This window comes from Schistocerca nitens, chromosome 5, assembly GCF_023898315.1.
Source record: "Schistocerca nitens isolate TAMUIC-IGC-003100 chromosome 5, iqSchNite1.1, whole genome shotgun sequence".
NCBI lineage: Eukaryota > Metazoa > Arthropoda > Insecta > Orthoptera > Acrididae > Schistocerca > Schistocerca nitens.
In genome coordinates, this window is record NC_064618.1 from 882,398,778 (window position 1) to 882,417,435 (window position 18,658).

The following is an 18,658-nucleotide window of genomic DNA, read 5'->3' on the forward strand; positions in this document are numbered from 1 at the left end:
TAAGGATACATGGTACTTATAAATGGTGGAAAAAATCGAAATTTTTTATGACTTTATTAAATTCTATAGTCTTTCCTGATTTCATTGATATATACATTTATACCAAATTTTAAAGTTACGGTCGTGTATGCTGCCACACCCCCTTTATTTCTGTAACAGAAACCAGTATTATATCTAAAAACAAAGATGATGTGACTTACCAAACGAAAGCGCTGGCACGTCGATAGACACACAAACAAACACAAACATACACACAAAATTCAAGCTTTCGCAACAAACTGTTGCCTCATCAGGAAAGAGGGAAGGAGAGGGAAAGACGAAAGGATGTGGGTTTTAAGGGAGAGGGTAAGGAGTCATTCCAATCCCGGGAGCGGAAAGACTTACCTTAGGGGGAAAAAAGGACAGGTATACACTCTTACACACACGCACATATATCCATCCACACATATACAGACACAAGCAGACATATTTAAACCAGTATTATTTCGAAAAGAACTGTGAACTTTCTGTTTCCGGTGATTATACGTATGATATATTGTATATGTTGGTAACAGTGCAAGTTCCTAGTGTCTGTAAATGATGTTCACGTGTTACTGAATGTTTGTTGCCCAAGTGCTGCTTATATTGTGGAAGTAAATATCCTTTAGTGTGCAATAAATACGAACTATGTCACGCATCAAGAAATTCTATAAAAGGAAATTCCGTGGTAACTAGTTCACAAACAAAGCAAGCCCCACTGCTGAAAGAAACCTATGTATCAGTTCTTCAGGGAAGAAACTCCCACATGGCACGCCTCCAGAGGATTCAAATTTTTGTGTCAACAATGACACTGTTTGCAGAGGATTTTTTGTTGTTGATGTGGGCATCTTATCTTCTTTGATAAAGGAAGTGGCGAAATCAAACAATGTGATGGTGTAGACTGTCTGGAAATAACTGAATAAGTAGCAGGAAGGGTTTAGCGTCAAAATTAGTAGTTCTGTGTAGATCCTGCAATAAATCTACCTCGAAAATGACTTCGAACACTATGTATAATTCATATGATGTGAATTTGAAGTTAGTGCATGCAATGCACACAATAAGAAAAAAAGGCTGCTCAAACGTTTTTTGGTTTGATGGACCTTCTTCCTCCTCCCAGTAGGTTCAGGAAGTACATAAAAATACTTTTAGTTGCCTTGAAGGTTGTGTCTAAAGCATCTATGAAATGTGCAGTAGAAGAAACTGTAAATATTAGTGGAATCAGGGACATCGCTGTTGCACTTGATGGGACATGGCAACGTTGAGGACATTGTTGCTTGAATGGTGTAGTAAGTGCTACTTCTCTGGAGAATGGAAAAGTAGTTGATGTTGAGTGCTTATCTAAGTACTACCACACCTGCCATGGTAACACTGAAGGACATATTGAAGGACAGATTGAACATCAGTGTTCTAAGATATGATTGTTACAGTGGAGGTATGGAGTGTGATGGAGCTCTAAAAATATTTCAGAGGTTGGTGCCCATTTATAACGTTAGATATATGAAGCACCTAGGCGATGGGGACTCCAAAGCTTTCAAAAAAATTAATGAGTTCAACGTTTATGGTGATACCTTGGTAACAAAACTAGAGTGTTGTGGACATGTTCAAAAGACGACGGGTGTTGGATTGAGGAAGCTACAAAGAGAAATGAAAGGAAAGTGGCTATCTGATGGAAAATCTCTGTCTGGCTGAGGCAGATTGACAGAGACTGAAATATACCTTCATCAGAGTAATTATGGACTGGCCATTAGACGAACTGCACCTCTGAATGATGTTACAGCAATGAGGAAAGCTGTATGGGCCACCTACTTTCATAAGTTGTCCACAGATGACCATCCTGTTCATGGACCTTGCCCTAAAGAAGCAGATTCTTGGTGTGGCTACCAAAAAGCAAAAGAAAGTGGTCAAATATACCATCATAAGCATTCTCTTTCTGAGCTTACTATGAATGAAATAAAAGCAATTTTTAGATACCTGAGTGACCCTGTTTTGCTTAGTAAATGTCTTCATGGGGGGCAATCAGAATACAAATGAAAGTTTCAACCATTGCATATGGGGAAGATTACCCACGAATGTTTTTGTAGGACTAACTACATTAAAAGTTGGTGTACTAGATGCAGTGATATGTTTCAATGGCTGGAAGTCCTGAGAAATTTAGGCATAAAACGTGGCTCTAATATGGAATATCAATTACTTGCATATGACAGACAACGGGTGCCTGAAGCTGAAGATTAGCTCTTCAAGTTACCAAAGAAGCAAGAAGTGCTAACTGGAATCCCAAGAGGAAGATATGCTGCAGGATGATGACTATGGTTCAGGAATGTTCTGAGGCACAGTTTAATTGGACTCATATCTTCATTCGCAATTTCTCGCAAGTTGTATTTTTCAGGATTCAGATACAAATATTTGCTGAAGTTCATAATGCATTGCTCTAATTTTTTTCTGTAGCTTGTAATAGTCCATACTTATGTAGTAGACCTAAGCTTTATTGCAGAATCAAATAAATTATAGAAACAATAACATTTTCATTAGTAAAAAAAATATAAAAATTAAAATGTAAGATGTGATATTTTTTATCGTTGTAAAATACATAATAGGTGGAATTAAATAGGTCTAGTACCTCAGCCATCATGTCATGCATATCTGGTAAAAATTTGGTCTCCTTCAAATGTATAATATTGGATTAAATGGTACCTCAATTTGAGGAAGCATTTTGGGAAAAAAAAAAAAAAACTGCATCAATTTCTTTGTAATTTTTTAAATAACCCTAAGCAGGTTCACAAATACTCAAAATACTTTTAATTTGTTTATAAAGTGTGCTGCATTACCTGATATCAACAAAAAATCTGCAGCACTTCACTGTCCACCACCCCTACCCTACTATCCCTTCCCCCCTCCCTGCCCCAGCTTCTTCCTTACCCCCATCCAGTCACCAATCCCATCATGCACTGGTACTGCTGCTCGGAATATGGTTTCAGTTGCCTGAGACTGCAGACGTGTGTGTGTGTGTGTGTGTGTGTGTGTGTGTGTGTGTGTGTGTGTGTGTGTTTTTTAACGAAGGCCTCGCTGGCCGAAAGCTTTATGTGCGACAGTCTTTTTGTTGTGCCTATCTGTGATTCAGCATCTCCGCTATATGGTGAGTAGCAACTTTCCTTTTCATAATATTGTTACATCCAATCATCGATTTTTCATTATTTGATAGGAATACTTTTATCTATTTACATTAGCTGTAATGGAAAATGTGTCTCATAAAAATAAATTGAAAGCTCGTACTCACTACAACATTCAAACTTAACGCACCACATTTCTAGAAAATTTTTTATGACTCACTTGGTTATCAGCAACAAATAGTCAGTCTGTCCACTGCGTGGATTCACATCCAGAAGTAAACGGCTTAGACCAGGAATAAGAAGAGGAGTACATGCTGTACTCAGTAATGCTGAGAAAGCAGGTTGCAAAACCAAAGTTCGATCAAGTAAAGCTAAACAGCTTTCCAGGCTTGCTTCCAATGCTTCTTTTCCAGGGAATGGTATGAATGAATCCAACATTTGTACTCCCTCTTCAATCAGAAACAGTATCTGCGGACAAGAGCAAAGCCCTGCAAATAAATGCCTTGAAAAACATTGTTGTAAACCAACAAACAATATTCCTTACTGTTATTTCCTTGAAACATAAAAATTAAAATTATCAAAGTAATGAGCTCACACATGTTATCTGTATAGTACAGCTGTTTACATATGAGAGGGGGAAAATAATAAAAACATCTCCAAATCAAAATCATACAAACAACTAAAACAAAAGTGAATTACATTGTTGACATGGTAGCACTGCACAGAACTCCCATATGCAAATAAGATCCTTAGCAACCCAGCAGCGTGATCTGTAAAAAGTAAACAAATTATGTTTGGCAGTGGGACTGGAGTTAGTATTGTGGAAGTGAGAAAGACATACAAGCGGTAGACCTCCGCAGGAAGGGGCACTGGCAAACCCCCCCTCCCAATTATTGATTACAGAATATTCATAAACTTCTAGAAGTGAGTGGACAATCAACAATTCTCTGGGATATAATACATTTTTGTGGCACCTACAAAATTTATTTCTTGTGGCATCACATGTATTGGAACTGACCAACTCATTTATATAAAAAAATGGCAATTTTACTGGTATTTCAATGAACAGCAGTTCAAAGACATACTGACATGCTGCTTACCGTAGACTACACAGTGCCCAGGCAGTCCACACAGATTCAAATGGCTCTGAGCACTATGGGACTCAACTGCTGTGGTCATTAGTCCCCTAGAACTTAGAACTACTTAAACCTAACTAACCTAAGGACATCACACACATCCATGCCCGAGGCAGGATTCGAACCTGCGACCGTAGCAGTCGCACGGTTCCGGACTGCGCGCCTAGAACCGCGAGACCACCGCGGCCGGCAGTCCACACAGAGCAATGACCAGTGTGATTTATTACATGTTTTTATGTGTACATATATATGTGTCACTACGACAGTAACAGTAATTTAAAGAATCAACAAGTACGGAGAGTTGTTCTGATTCGTGTCTACTGCAATAGGGGTTACATATTACACACAGAGAGAGAGAGAGAGAGAGAGAGAGAGAGAGAGAGAGAGAGAGAGAGAGAGAATTTTCCACCACTTCTCACCAAGTACTTACTCGCTGTAGCAACTCAGTCTTGGAATTCAAATTAACCATTAGGTGATATCCAGGGGGCGGATTAACTTGTGATGAGCCTCCAGACTGAAGGTCTACATATTGTGGCGAGAAATCTTCTTCTTGTGGTTCATACTGGGATAAGAGTTTCACAAATAATTTCACACATCCTTTAGCCACTTCCCACTGAAATAAAAGAACGTGTATAAAATAGAGAGAACAGAAATATTTCTTCGAACTAGTAGCTACTGTAAAAAGAATTGGCAGAGCATTTGTACAACTCACCTTCTCTTTCGGATTTTTATATATGCGAGTATTGAACCTCAGAAATACAGAGTTGATGACAAAATTCAAGTACGGGTCAAAGCCTGGAGCCCTAGTTCCTAAGCCAAGGAGCCGAGGGATGGGCACGTCGGTCAACACGTCCAGAAGACTTAGAAGGGCCCGTGTCAGGGGGTATTCTTCATTACGGGACTCTATCTCCTCCAGTTCAGTCTGAAAAACAAATTCCACAATATTCAGTTTTTGCCAAGCAAGAAAGCAACTATCTTTGTTTTTGACATTATTTGTCATTATCAGTCTTGCAAGATAATTGAAAAATCAACACTGAAAGGCAACACTTCACATAAATGTCGAAGTCACCATTCATGCTACTACACATTCAATCTACATAAGACTCTCACAGCACTGTGGCTGAAGAAAGCAACCAAGTCAACAGAAATTCAACAGTCTTAATTGGTGTTAATTGTTTTCCAATTGCTACCGATTTTTAAGTCAACACTACGTTTAATGGGTCTAACAGGTCAACACATAGGACAATTTTGGACCCAGTTGTATGTAACGTTTCAGTGATCATTAACTCAGTTTGCCAACTCTGATTCTGTAGATGCAGATGCACTGAACACAGAGTTATCTGCTAAATCAAATCAGGAGCTGTCAGGAATCACTCAATATCGGTCAATGTCATTCAGTTTCCGTCAAGTAAAGTGTTCCCATCAGCCATCTCACAACCTTCTTATACTGCACATACAGCGCACTGACTAGCCAGAATGCAGTAATTGTATCAACTGTTACTCAACCACAACATTTCGATTCTACAACAAACTATGTATTCTTCTTCTATTTGTTGATTGTTACTTGGAAACAAATGTCAGATTCAAAGAAATTGATAACATTTATAGCTTCTCTTAAAACTGAATAAAATCTCATACTTCTTGGCAATCATTCAATTTCTTGTATGAACGCACGATCTTGCAGTGATGCGAATTTTTAAAGTCTTCTCATGTTTCCAACAAAGCCCAAGGAGGTTTTTTAAATTTAATTTCTCGGTTCAACAAGTCTTTGTTAAGAAGAGAAGAAACTGTCATGCTAAAGACAGGCTGAAACGTACAAAAATAAAGCTGAAATGAGAAGACTTGAAGAAAGCAAACTCGCTAATTAGTGAAGAATACTATTTCATCAGTGAATTCTTAACAGAAGCATTCAAATTACACTGAGGTGAAAAAAAATCACGGGACAGCGATATGCACACATATTGGTGGCAGTAGTAGCATTCACACAAGGTGTGACAGGGCAGAGCATTGGTGCAACTGTCATTTGTACTCAGGTAATTCACGTAAATAGGTTTCCAATGTGTTTATGGCCGCACGATGGGAAATAAAAGACTCTGAACACGAAACACTAGTCGGACTTGGGGACAGGGGACATTCTGTTTCAGAAACCATTACGGAATCCAATATTCCGAGCGAGATCCACAGTGTCGAGAGTGTGCAGAGAATACCAAATATCACGCATTACCTCTCACCACGGGCAACGCAGTAGGCGGCAGACTTCATTCGACAAGCAAAAGCAGTGGCATTTTTGCAGAGTCGTCAGTGCTAATGGACAAGCGACACTGCGTGAAATAACCACAGAATTAAATGTGGGATGTACAAGGGACATAACCGTCAGGACAGTGAGATTCAATTTGACATTAATGGGCTTGGCAGCACACAACCGGTGCGAGTGTCGTCGCTAACAGCACGACGTCGCCTGCAGTTCCTCACCTGGCCCGGTCAGACGAGTCCCGATTTCCTTCGGTAAGAACTGACGGTAGGTTCTAAGCGTACTGCAGACCCCCATGAAGCCACGGACCCAAGTTGTCGACATAGCACTGTGCAAGCTTGTGGTGGCTTCATAATGGGGTGGGCTGTGTTTACATGGAACAAACTGGGTCCTCTGGTCCACATGAATTGATCACTGACTGGAAAGGTTGTGTGTGGTTGCTCGAAGACCATTTGCTGCCATTCGTCGACTTTATGTTCCCAAACAACGATAGAATTTTTGTAGGTGACAGTGCGCCATGTCACTGGGCCACGTTTTTCACGATCGGTTTGAAGAACACTCTGGACAGTTCGAGCAAATGATTTGGCCACCCAGATCACACGACATGAATGCCCTTGAACAGTTAAGGGGCGTAATCGAGAGGTCAGTTTGTGCACAAAATCCTGCACTGGCAACACTTTCACAATTATGAATGGTTACACAGGCAGCATGGCTCAATATTTCTGCAAGTGGCTTCCAACAATTTATTGAGTCCATGCCATCTCGAATTGCTACACTATGCAAGGCAAAAAGAGGACCAACACGATATTACATTAAATTATATTGTATGAATGGTCCAACAAACACAGAAAGGATTGTTAGGAACTGCACAGTAACTACAAAATATGATGAACAATGAAATTAAGATTGCTTTTAGTTTCTGCCATACTCCCCCTTCAAAATTTTGTCTTCTGTGGCTCTCCTAAGCAATGCACGATCTTAAGGGGACCACACCGTCGTACAGGTTGAAAATAATCGATTTTCGGTTTTCATCATATTTCAATAGATTATGGTTTTATTTAAGTACTCTAAAAGAATTTTGCTGGAAATTTTTTTTTTCGAGCATTTAAAGAGCATTTTCCTACCACGTGTGTTTATGTGCCACACCCACTTTTCTGCATATATTTTAGACCTTTATATCCCCTACATTGCACATTAGGATTTTTTTTTTTACTCCCAAGCGTGTTGGCTATCCTTGGAATGCAACGGTCGGTATTCTTTTGTTTCTGCTGCTTGTAAACAACACGCTTTCAAACACGTGGTTAGTTTTGTTCAAGTGTGATTGCAAATAGTTGTTATACTTACGTTTGCACTGCTTGTTTACGTGTGTTTTGTTGTGTTTATTGAAGATGATGGAACGTAAAGGCATTTTCAAGAAACGACAATTTAGAGGAAACAAGTTTAGAAAGCTTTCTGTACAAGAGGTTATGTTGCCTGGCAACAATGTTTCTAATTGTAATTCTTCAACAAGTGCATCATCAAAGAAGCTCTCACCATTTCAAGAGAGTTACAACTAATTTACCGTAAGCAACAAGGGTTGCAGTAACATTATTATAAATCTGAGAATATTATCAGACGTAATTTCTAAACTTGTACAAGTAGACAGTGTGGTGAGTCACAGAGTGTGAAAATTTGTGAGAGTGCCAGTGGGAGAAAAGGCCTAGCAATTGCCTTGGATTTAATTTGCACTGAATGCTCTGCTGTGATTTCTTTTATGAGGTCTTCAAATTCAGATGAAAATGGCCCTTTACATCAACCACCAAATAAATTTGAAAAACTGACTGCAATATTAGAGAAAGCTGTATGTGAGGTCAGTGAGGAAAGCATGAAACTGTCTGCTAGAGAAGCAGTGGAAGAAAATGATGGATGTTCGGATATTGCAGTTGCACTTGATGGAAGTTGGCAGAAAAGAGGACATACTTCTCTGAATGGAGTAGTGACTGCCACGAGTGTAGACACCAGTAAAGTGTTTGATGTGGAGATAATGTCTAAATATTGCAAATGTCGTAAAGTCAATGAACATGAAGAACACAACTGTGTGGCTAATTTTAGAGGAACACATGGCGGTATGGAAGTTCATGGAGCACAACAAATATTTCATCGCACCATAGAAACAAAGAGGTATACGGTACACCAAATATTTGTGTGATGGTCACAGTAAGGCATACAACAATGTGGTGAACTCTAAGCCATATAGAGATGCCATTATTAGCAAAATCGAATGTGTAGGCCATGTTCAAAAACGTTTGGGAACAAGGCTGAGAAAACTAACTGTTGATATGAGAGGATAAAAATTAGACGATGGAAAATTTTTGACCGGACAGGGTCGGTTAACTAAAACTGAAATAGAAAACTTGCAGGTATACTATGGGCAGGCAAATGCGAGAAATAAAGAAAATTTGGAGGCAATGAAGAGAGATGTTTGGGCCATATTCTTCCATAAGTCCTCTATTGATGATAAGCCTAGTCATGGATTGTGTCAGGAGAAAAGTTGTGGTGCAAATACAATAGGGCTCAGGCAACTGGAGAATCTTATTCTCACCGGCATTCTCTTCCTGCTACTGTTATTACAGCAATTAAACCTATTTTCAGAGACTTGGCTCATCCTGACCTTCTAAGGAAATGTCAGCATGGGCAGACACAGAACCCAAATGAATGTTCCAACAGCATAATTTGGAACCGCCTTCCTAAAACTGTATTTGTAGGCATGCATACAATGGAACTAGGAGTTCATGATGCTGTTAGTACATTCAATTGTGGTAATATTGGAAAGTGTTGGGTGTTGAAAAAGCTGGGAATTAATCCTGGCGAAAATTTGAGCACTGGGTTGCAACACTGTGATAAAATGAGGATAGCCGATGCAGACAGGTCTGTATCCAATATGGTCAAGAAAGCAAGACAAACATCCAGGAAGGTAAAAAAAGAAGCTGGAAGACCTGCTAGAGGCCAAAGAAGGGCCATCATATGCAGCAGGACAGTTTTAATTAACTGTAAGTAACAAATTTTTAAAGTTTTTTCTTTAAAGTCAACTTCCCACAAACTAAAATTTTCAGTACACATGCCTCATTATATCAGAAACTATCATAGATAAATGAATGAAATTTTCAGAGACTCTGCATAACATAAAAAGCCACCTCTGGTACTACACTCATTAATATTCCCCCATTAGGAACTTTAAAAAAAATATTTTCTGCAGAAAAAATTAATATTTTTTGTTAATAAATTCAAAAACTTCCCCCATGAACCATGGACCTTGCCGTTGGTGGGGAGGCTTGCGTGCCTCAGCGATACAGATGGCCGTACCGTAGGTGCAACCACAACGGAGGGGTATCTGTTGAGAGGCCAGACAAACATGTGGTTCCTGAAGAGGGGCAGCAGCCTTTTCAGTAGTTGCAGGGGCAACAGTCTGGATGATTGACTGATCTGGCCTTGTAACATTAACCAAAACGGCCTTGCTGTGCTGGTACTGCGAACGGCTGAAAGCAAGGGGAAACTACAGCCGTAATTTTTCCCGAGGACATGCAGCTCTACTGTATGATTAAATGATGATGGCGTCCTCTTGGGTAAAATATTCCGGAGGTAAAATAGTCCCCCATTCGGATCTCCGGGCGGGGACTACTCAAGAGGACGTCGTTATCAGGAGAAAGAAAACTGGCGTTCTACGGATCGGAGCGTGGAATGTCAGATCACTTAATCGGGCAGGTAGGTTAGCAAATTTGAAAAGGGAAATGGATAGGTTAAAGTTAGATATAGTGGGAATTAGTGAAGTTCGGTGGCAGGAGGAACAAGACTTTTGGTCAGGTGATTACAGGGTTATAAATACAAAATCAAATAGGGGTAATGCAGGAGTAGGTTTAATAATGAATAAAAAAATAGGAGTGCGGTTTAGCTACTACAAACAGCATAGTGAACGCATTATTGTGGCCAAGATAGACACAAAGCCCATGCCTACTACAGTAGTACAAGTTTATATGCCAACTAGCTCTGCAGATGATGAAGAAATAGATGAAATGTATGACGAGATAAAAGAAATTATTCAGGTAGTGAAGGGAGACGAAAATTTAATAGTCATGGGTGACTGGAATTCATCAGTAGGAAAAGGGACAGAAGGAAACATAGTAGGTGAATATGGATTGGGGGGAAGGAATGAAAGAGGAAGCCGCCTTGTAGAATTTTGCACAGAGCATAGCTTAATCATAGCTAACACTTGGTTCAAGAATCATGAAAGGAGGCTGTATACATGGAAGAAGCCTGGAGATACTGACAGGTTTCAGATAGATTATATAATGGTAAGACAGAGATTTAGGAACCAGGTTTTAAATTGTAAGACATTTCCTGGGGCAGATGTGGATTCTGACCACAATCTATTGGTTATGAACTGCAGATTGAAACTGAAGAAACTGCAAAAAGGTGGGAATTTAAGGAGATGGGACCTGGATAAACTGAAAGAACCAGAGGTTGTAGAGAGTTTCAGGGAGAGCATAATGGAACAATTTACAGGAATGGGGGAAAGAAATACAGTAGAAGAAGAATGGGTAGCTCTGAGGGATGAAGTGGTGAAGGCAGCAGACGATCAAGTAGGTAAAAAGACGAGGGCTAATAGAAATCCTTGGGTAACAGAAGAAATACTGAATTTAATTGATGAAAGGAGAAAATATAAAAATGCAGTAAATGAAGCAGGCAAAAAGGAATACAAACGTCTCAAAAATGAAATCGACAGGAAGTGCAAAATGGCTAAGCAGGGATGGCTAGAGGACAAATGTAAGGATGTAGAGGCTTGTCTCACTAGGGGTAAGATAGATACTGCCTACAGGAAAATTAAAGAGACCTTTGGAGAGAAGAGAACCACTTGCATGAATATCAAGAGCTCAGATGGAAACCCAGTTCTAAGCAAAGAAGGGAAGGCAGAAAGGTGGAAGGAGTATATAGAGGGTTTATACAAGGGCGATGTACTTGAGGACAATATTATGGTAATGGAAGAGGATGTAGATGAAGACGAAATGGGAGATAAGATACTGCATGAAGAGTTTGACAGAGCACTGAAAGACCTGAGTCGAAACAAGGCCCCGGGAGTAGACAACATTCCATTAGAACTACTGACAGCCTCGGGAGAGCCAGTCATGACAAAACTCTACCATCTGGTGAGCACGATGTATGAGACAGGCGAAATACCCTCAGACTTCAAGAAGAATATAATAATTCCAATCCCAAAGAAAGCAGGTGTTGACAGATGTGAAAATTACCGAACTATCAGTTTAATAAGTCACAGCTGCAAAATACTAACGCGAATTCTTTACAGACGAATGGAAAAACTGGTAGAAGCCGACCTAGGGGAAGATCAGTTTGGATTCCGTGGAAATGTTGGAACACGTGAGGCAATACTGACCTTACGACTTATCTTGGAAGAAAGATTAAGAAAAGGCAAACCTACGTTTCTAGCATTTGTAGACTTAGAGAAAGCTTTTGACAATGTTGACTGGAATACTCTCTTTCAAATTCTGAAGGTGGCAGGGGTAAAATACAGGGAGCGAAAGGCTATTTACAATTTGTACAGAAACCAGATAGCAGTTATAAGAGTCGAGGGGCATGAAAGGGAAGCAGTGGTTGGGAAAGGAGTGAGACAGGGTTGTAGCCTCTCCCCGATGTTATTCAATCTGTATATTGAGCAAGCAGTAAAGGAAACAAAAGAAAAATTCGGAGTAGGTATTAAAATTCATGGAGAAGAAATAAAAACTTTGAGGTTCGCCGATGACATTGTAATTCTGTCAGAGACAGCAAAGGACTTGGAAGAGCAGTTGAACGGAATGGACAGTGTCTTGAAAGGAGGATATAAGATGAACATCAACAAAAGCAAAACAAGGATAATGGAATGTGGTCGAATTAAGACGGGTGATGCTGAGGGAATTAGATTAGGAAATGAGACACTTAAAGTAGTAAAGGAGTTTTGCTATTTAGGGAGTAAAATAACCGATGATGGTCGAAGTAGAGAGGATATAAAATGTAGACTGGCAATGGCAAGGAAAGCGTTTCTCAAGAAGAGAAATTTATTAACATCGAGTATAGATTTAGGTGTCAGGAAGTCGTTTCTGAAAGTGTTTGTATGGAGTGTAGCCATGTATGGAAGTGAGACATGGACGATAACTAGTTTGGACAAGAAGAGAATAGAAGCTTTCGAAATGTGGTGCTACAGAAGAATGCTGAAGATAAGGTGGGTAGATCACGTAACTAATGAGGAGGTATTGAATAGGATTGGGGAGAAGAGAAGTTTGTGGCACAACTTGACTAGAAGAAGGGATCGGTTGGTAGGACATGTTTTGAGGCATCAAGGGATCACAAATTTAGCATTGGAGGGCAGCGTGGAGGGTAAAAATCGTAGAGGGAGACCAAGAGATGAATACACTAAGCAGATTCAGAAGGATGTAGGTTGCAGTAGGTACTGGGAGATGAAGAAGCTTGCACAGGATAGAGTAGCATGGAGAGCTGCATCAAACCAGTCTCAGGACTGAAGACCACAACAACACAACAACAACAAATTCAAAAAAGCATTTCTTAAAAACTATAAAGTGGATAAAGTAGATTTTAGTACAGTTGACTATTAGCATGATGCAACATACAGTAAAAATATTAAGGTCCTGCATCAAATAGTTTTTTCAGAAATGGGTCAGAAACTTGCCTAAATTAACATGGGTTAGATATGCAGGGTGTGGTCCCCTTAACACAATTTTCCAAGACGTCAAATATGACCTCCCTCCCCACCACAATTTCATCACTGATGGATTGATCTAGAATCAATGACAAGTGAGGAGTTACATCTTTAGAAACAACAAACTTAAGCAAAAGGCTTGACACCTACGTGTCACTTCTGTGTGTCAAATTTATTTCTGTAAAATGTAATACAAAATTTATGGTAATTTATCTACTAAAAGCCAAAAAATTTTGACATGTGCATTTTGTCTGTTTATTTTGATTGTTCGCCTGAAGATTACATTGCTAGTGAAAATGCATTTTTACAGGTCCTTTTTGTGCCCCTTACTTATCATTCTGACAGCATGTCATCTGCCAAAAAATTATGAAACAACTAGTGTATTTTTGAAATGTTTTTTCATGGGTAGTGGTTATGTACGTTACTGTACTTGTACCTTCTCTCGATATCATTTTCTACTGCTATTGCATAAGCTGTTTTCACACAGCTTTTTATTTTTCTTATTTTTTCATTTTTATGTAATTTTACTCACACCTTTACTTCATATAATTTCACTCACACCTTTACTTCATACACATTTTCCACATTACAAGATTTGAGCAGACACTTACATATTCACGCTCACTGAGAGGTGCTAAGATATTGTCACTGCTCACTTGTTGTCTTATGTTTAGTGTGGCACTAATTTTGAATGTTTCATGAGAACTACTGTGGTGTGTATGGAGAAAGATACAGGGGCAGGGGAGGGGGATTGAGAAACAGATGTTTTTGGATATTTGAGGGTGTTTGGATACTATGTTTTAATGTGGAGAAGTGTCTTTGTATACTGCCTGAGAAAATGGGAGGTAGGAAACAGGGGTGGAAAGAAAAAACAAAGTTTCAGGTGGTGATTACAAATGTACAGAGAATGTGGTAAAAATTTCTTTATGGGACTACCTTCCGCTACATTCAGGCTGTCTATGACTCCTTTGCAGCATAAAAGGACTTCTTCCTGGCCTACCCATTGCACTGGATACATCACTAGATAGACACGTATGAATAACAATAACAGGAAATTTGTCTCCTACTACGCTGCCACTAACTACTTAGCAAATGTGATTTTTCATCTTTGAACTTCTACTCTGGCCCATAAAAAATGAATACCCTCAAGGAGCCATCTATGAGCCAGTATTTTCAGGTGTAGACATTTTTGAGATCTTAGAATATGTTCTGGAAGTAATCGGTATTGTAGCATATGCTGACATCCCAATGTTAAGAGTTTCAGTAGTCTCCGTAGCCCAATTGGAAAAGAAGTTTATCAACTGCCTCAGTTTAAAGAAGACAAAATCTGACCATCAGACAATTAGAACAGTTCTTCTCAGGTCACTACTGTGACAAAGCCTTCAAAAATGTGTTACCGCCCAAAAAGATAATGCATAAAAAATACATACAATGCTATGCCAATTAACGTCATTAAAAAAAAATTTTAAAATTATTTAACAGGCTACCAGTTTTTGAATGGAAATTCATCCATGAGATAGAAGGAGTCATCCAGGAGAAATGATTTTAGTTTAGATTTAAAACTTGCTTTGCTACTTGTCAGACATTTTATGTTATTGAGCAAATGATCACAAACTTTTTCTGCTGCATACTGAAATCCTTTCTGAGCCACTAGCACCTTTAATAATGGGTAATAAAGGTATTTTTTTCCTCTAGTGTTGTATGTGTGGCCATTACTAATCATCTCAAATTGTGATGGTTTATTTGTGAATTTCATTAGCGAATTTGCATATTGTGATGGTGCAGTTACAATGCTTTGAAGAGGTATCTACATGACAACCACGGGTGAACACCACAGATTATTTTTATTGCTCATTTTTGTGCAATCAATACTTTCTTTCTAAGTGATGAGTTACTGCAAAAAAAAATTTCCATAATACGTTATAGAGTGGAAATATGCAAAATATGTCAGAAGGTTACTTCATCTGTTTCCAAGACTAGCAATTATACAAATAGCAAACACAGCTGAACTTAACTGTTTCAGCAGCTCAGTAACATGCCCCTTCCAGTTCAAGTTTTCACCAAAATGTGTACAGAAAAGTCTCACATTACCCTATTTACTGACTCCCTTTCATATATTACATCAATTGTCAATATGACTATTTGTTGTACAGAACTGAATTAAGGGAGTACATTTTTAGAGGACAATTTAATAAATCTGTGGATATCACCATCAACAATCTCTTCTGTTATTTTCTCGCTAATGGTATTTATTGTATTAGTATCACCTGCAGAAAGTACCATTTCTGCTTGCTAAATGTCGAGAGAATCTGAATGTTGCGTGCAAGATCATTCGCATAAATGAGGGTTCGGAGTGAACCCAAAATTGAACCCTGTGAAACTCTCTTTGTGACTTCTCCCCAGTCACTAAAATTTTCTGTCTCTCCAATATTGTTTGAATTATCCAGCTCAACTTTTTTGCATCCTGTTTGTTATTTGTGAATCAAACAAGTTGCATCTAAGGTGATCAATTCCATAAAATGCAAGTTTTCCGAAGTGTGTAACATGATCTACACAACCAAATACTTTGGAAAAATCCCAAAAAATACAAACTAGCAATTTTCATTATTTAAACCTTGTAATACTTGGTGGGTGAATGTATAAATAGCATTCTCAGTCAAGCAATCCTCCTGTAATCCAAACTGATATACTTTATTTTTTGAGAACATTTTTTGTGCAGAACAGTGGTTATTCTTAGTGCTTTAAATTTAACAGAAACAGTCTCGCCCACAAGAAACCTTTATTTTTGTGGTTACCGGTTTCGGTTTGTTACTGACCATCTTCAGACCTCATACCATAAGGTAGGCAGTGGCGGTGAATGAAGCAGGTGTTGGCATTCGTGGAGTTTGTAACACCTGCTCCATTCACCACCACCATCTACCAGCATGGTATGAGGTCTGAAGATCGTCAGTTGAGACTGTCTATGTTCATTTTAAAAAATAAAATGAGATATGCTAAGTAAATTGTTTCTACTTAAATGTCAGGCTACCCTCTGTGTACAACACTTTTTCAAATATTTTGGAAAAATATGTCAATAAGGGAACTGACAATAATTATCTATGTCTGTCATGTCATGTCACCTTTCTTATGAAGCTGTTTGACAACTGCACATTTTAACATGTGTGGAAAAATTCCCTGTGCCAGTGATGCATTACATACATCACTGAGGGCATTAATTGTAAGTAACCACTTTTAAGAATTCTGTTTGAAATTCTATCAACTTCAAGTGCACTTTTTTTAATAATTTTATTAATTTCAGTGAAAGATGTTGGTGCTACTTCTAGTTGCTTGAAGTTTCATGGTACGACATCTTTCTAAATATATTCTCCTTCTTCTTGGACTGAACTATTTAATTCTCTTTGATGCCACATTTATAAATAGATTGTTAAATGCACCTCTAACATGCAAATTATCAGTCACAATACTGTCATGTAGTTTAATTTTTATGGTCTTGTACACTCACTAGCATATTCCTGTCTCCTGTTTGACAATATCTCAATTAATTTTAATCTTATTATTTCTATTATTTCTTCCATTCAGAGCATCCTTCCTTCTAGACACTTTAATGACTTCCTTTAAAATAACACAGGATTTTTTGTAGTATGCAAATAACACCAGATCTTTACTTATTCTGGACTGTGTATAAATTTCCTTCTTTCCCTTACATGAGATTTTAATTCTCTTAGGTAGCCTACGCTTACTTGCTGTTTAAATGGATTTCATTAGCAACTTTTTAGGAAAGCTACTTTCAAATATTAACACAAAGCCACCGTGGAATAAACTGAATCTGACATTAGCACTTCTTTCTATACACACATCCACCCATTCCACTTCTTAACATACTCTTGAAACACTGTTGCCTGTTCTCATTAATACGCCTCACTGTTTTATATGAAACTGCCTCAGGGCTGGATAGTGGTGTATTGTTTATTTCCATTAATTGTGCATCATGGTCAGATAGTCCATTAACAATTGGATACAAGTTATTGATTCAGCCTGAGCACTATCTATAAATGTTATTAAACACGTATGAGGTTGGAGAAAATGATATCGCTTATTGTGTAGGGGCTCATATGGCATTCAAAACTGCTTGAATTGTCCTGACAATAAATGTTTATAAATCCTGACTAATTAATGGGATTTTATTCCATTCCTAGCAAAGAAACTTCCCAATTCCTTGAGGGCACTAGAGAAGAATGATGACTATTGATTGTTTATCCAATAAAGACCTCATAAGTCAGTGCCGAGATGCACCGATTGTTGAAACCAGCAAAGACAGTTTATTTCATGCTCAAATCAGAGAAGCCGTATTGGACATTTCTAGCCATGTGATGGGGACATTAGAACTGTGAAAGATGCAATTTCCTGATGGAAATAATGAGAGCACCCATTCAATGAATATGGTCACCTAAAATGATTCGCTGATTTATCAGTTATGTTCCCTTATAGTATGTGAAACCATAATGACCATCCAAACCATTACACAGTCTACAGTGTTTCATATACGGAGAAACTTCATCTGGTGTTTTGCAACCACATGCATTCTTGACATTTTTAAATAGGATAAATCTCAAGCTGACATCTTTAAATTTATCACCCAAAATAGAGGACAAGAGTACACACCAATGGCACAAGATTCCTCTCATTGATAGTGATGATGATGATGATGATGATGATGATGATGATGATGATGATGATAATAATAATAATAATTATTATTATTATTTCTTTACTTTCTCAGACGTTAAGTCTGGTTAAAAATGGAAAGTGACGCGGACCTTGATAAAGCGTCTCTTCCTTTTAACTGTATGGTATGTGTTACATTGCATTTAGGAACTTTCGGGTAATTGAACATGTATCAATAATTACAGATTTCTGTAGTTGTATATGTAAGTTTGGATGTAGCTGTATTGCGTTGATTTACTGGTGGATATTGTGTGGTATGACTCCTGTAGTTGATAGTATAATTGGTATAATGTCAACTTTATCCTGATGCCACATGTCCTTGACTTCCTCAGCCAGTTGGATGTATTTTTCAATTTTTTCTCCTGTTTTCTTTTGTATATTTGTTGAATTGGGTATGGATATTTCGATTAGTTGTGTTAATTTCTTCTTTTTATTGGTGAGTATGATGTCAGGTTTGTTATGTGGTGGTGTTTTATCTGTTATAATGGTTCTGTTCCAGTATAATTTGAATTCATCATTATCCAGTACACTTTGTGGTGCATACTTGTATGTGGGAACGTGTTGTTTTATAAGTTTATGTTGTAAGGCAAGCTGTTGATGTATTATTTTTGCTACATTGTCATGTCTTCTGGGGTATTCTGTATTTGCTAGTATTGTACATCCACTTGTGATGTTATCT

At 38.3% G+C, this 18,658-nt stretch overlaps 1 protein-coding gene across 1 annotated transcript in view; it reads right to left on the bottom strand.

Moving 5' to 3' along the window:
- Positions 1-18,658, bottom strand: part of LOC126259578 (nuclear pore complex protein Nup205) — a 325,077-nt gene that overhangs the window by 133,341 nt on the left and 173,078 nt on the right. Inside the window, exons 14-16 of the mRNA XM_049956486.1 lie at positions 4,974-5,183; positions 4,692-4,874; positions 3,346-3,593 (exon numbers count right to left, since the gene is read on the bottom strand). Of these exons, the coding sequence (XP_049812443.1) occupies positions 3,346-3,593; positions 4,692-4,874; positions 4,974-5,183 (641 nt within the window). The remainder of the gene's footprint in view (positions 1-3,345; positions 3,594-4,691; positions 4,875-4,973; positions 5,184-18,658) is intronic.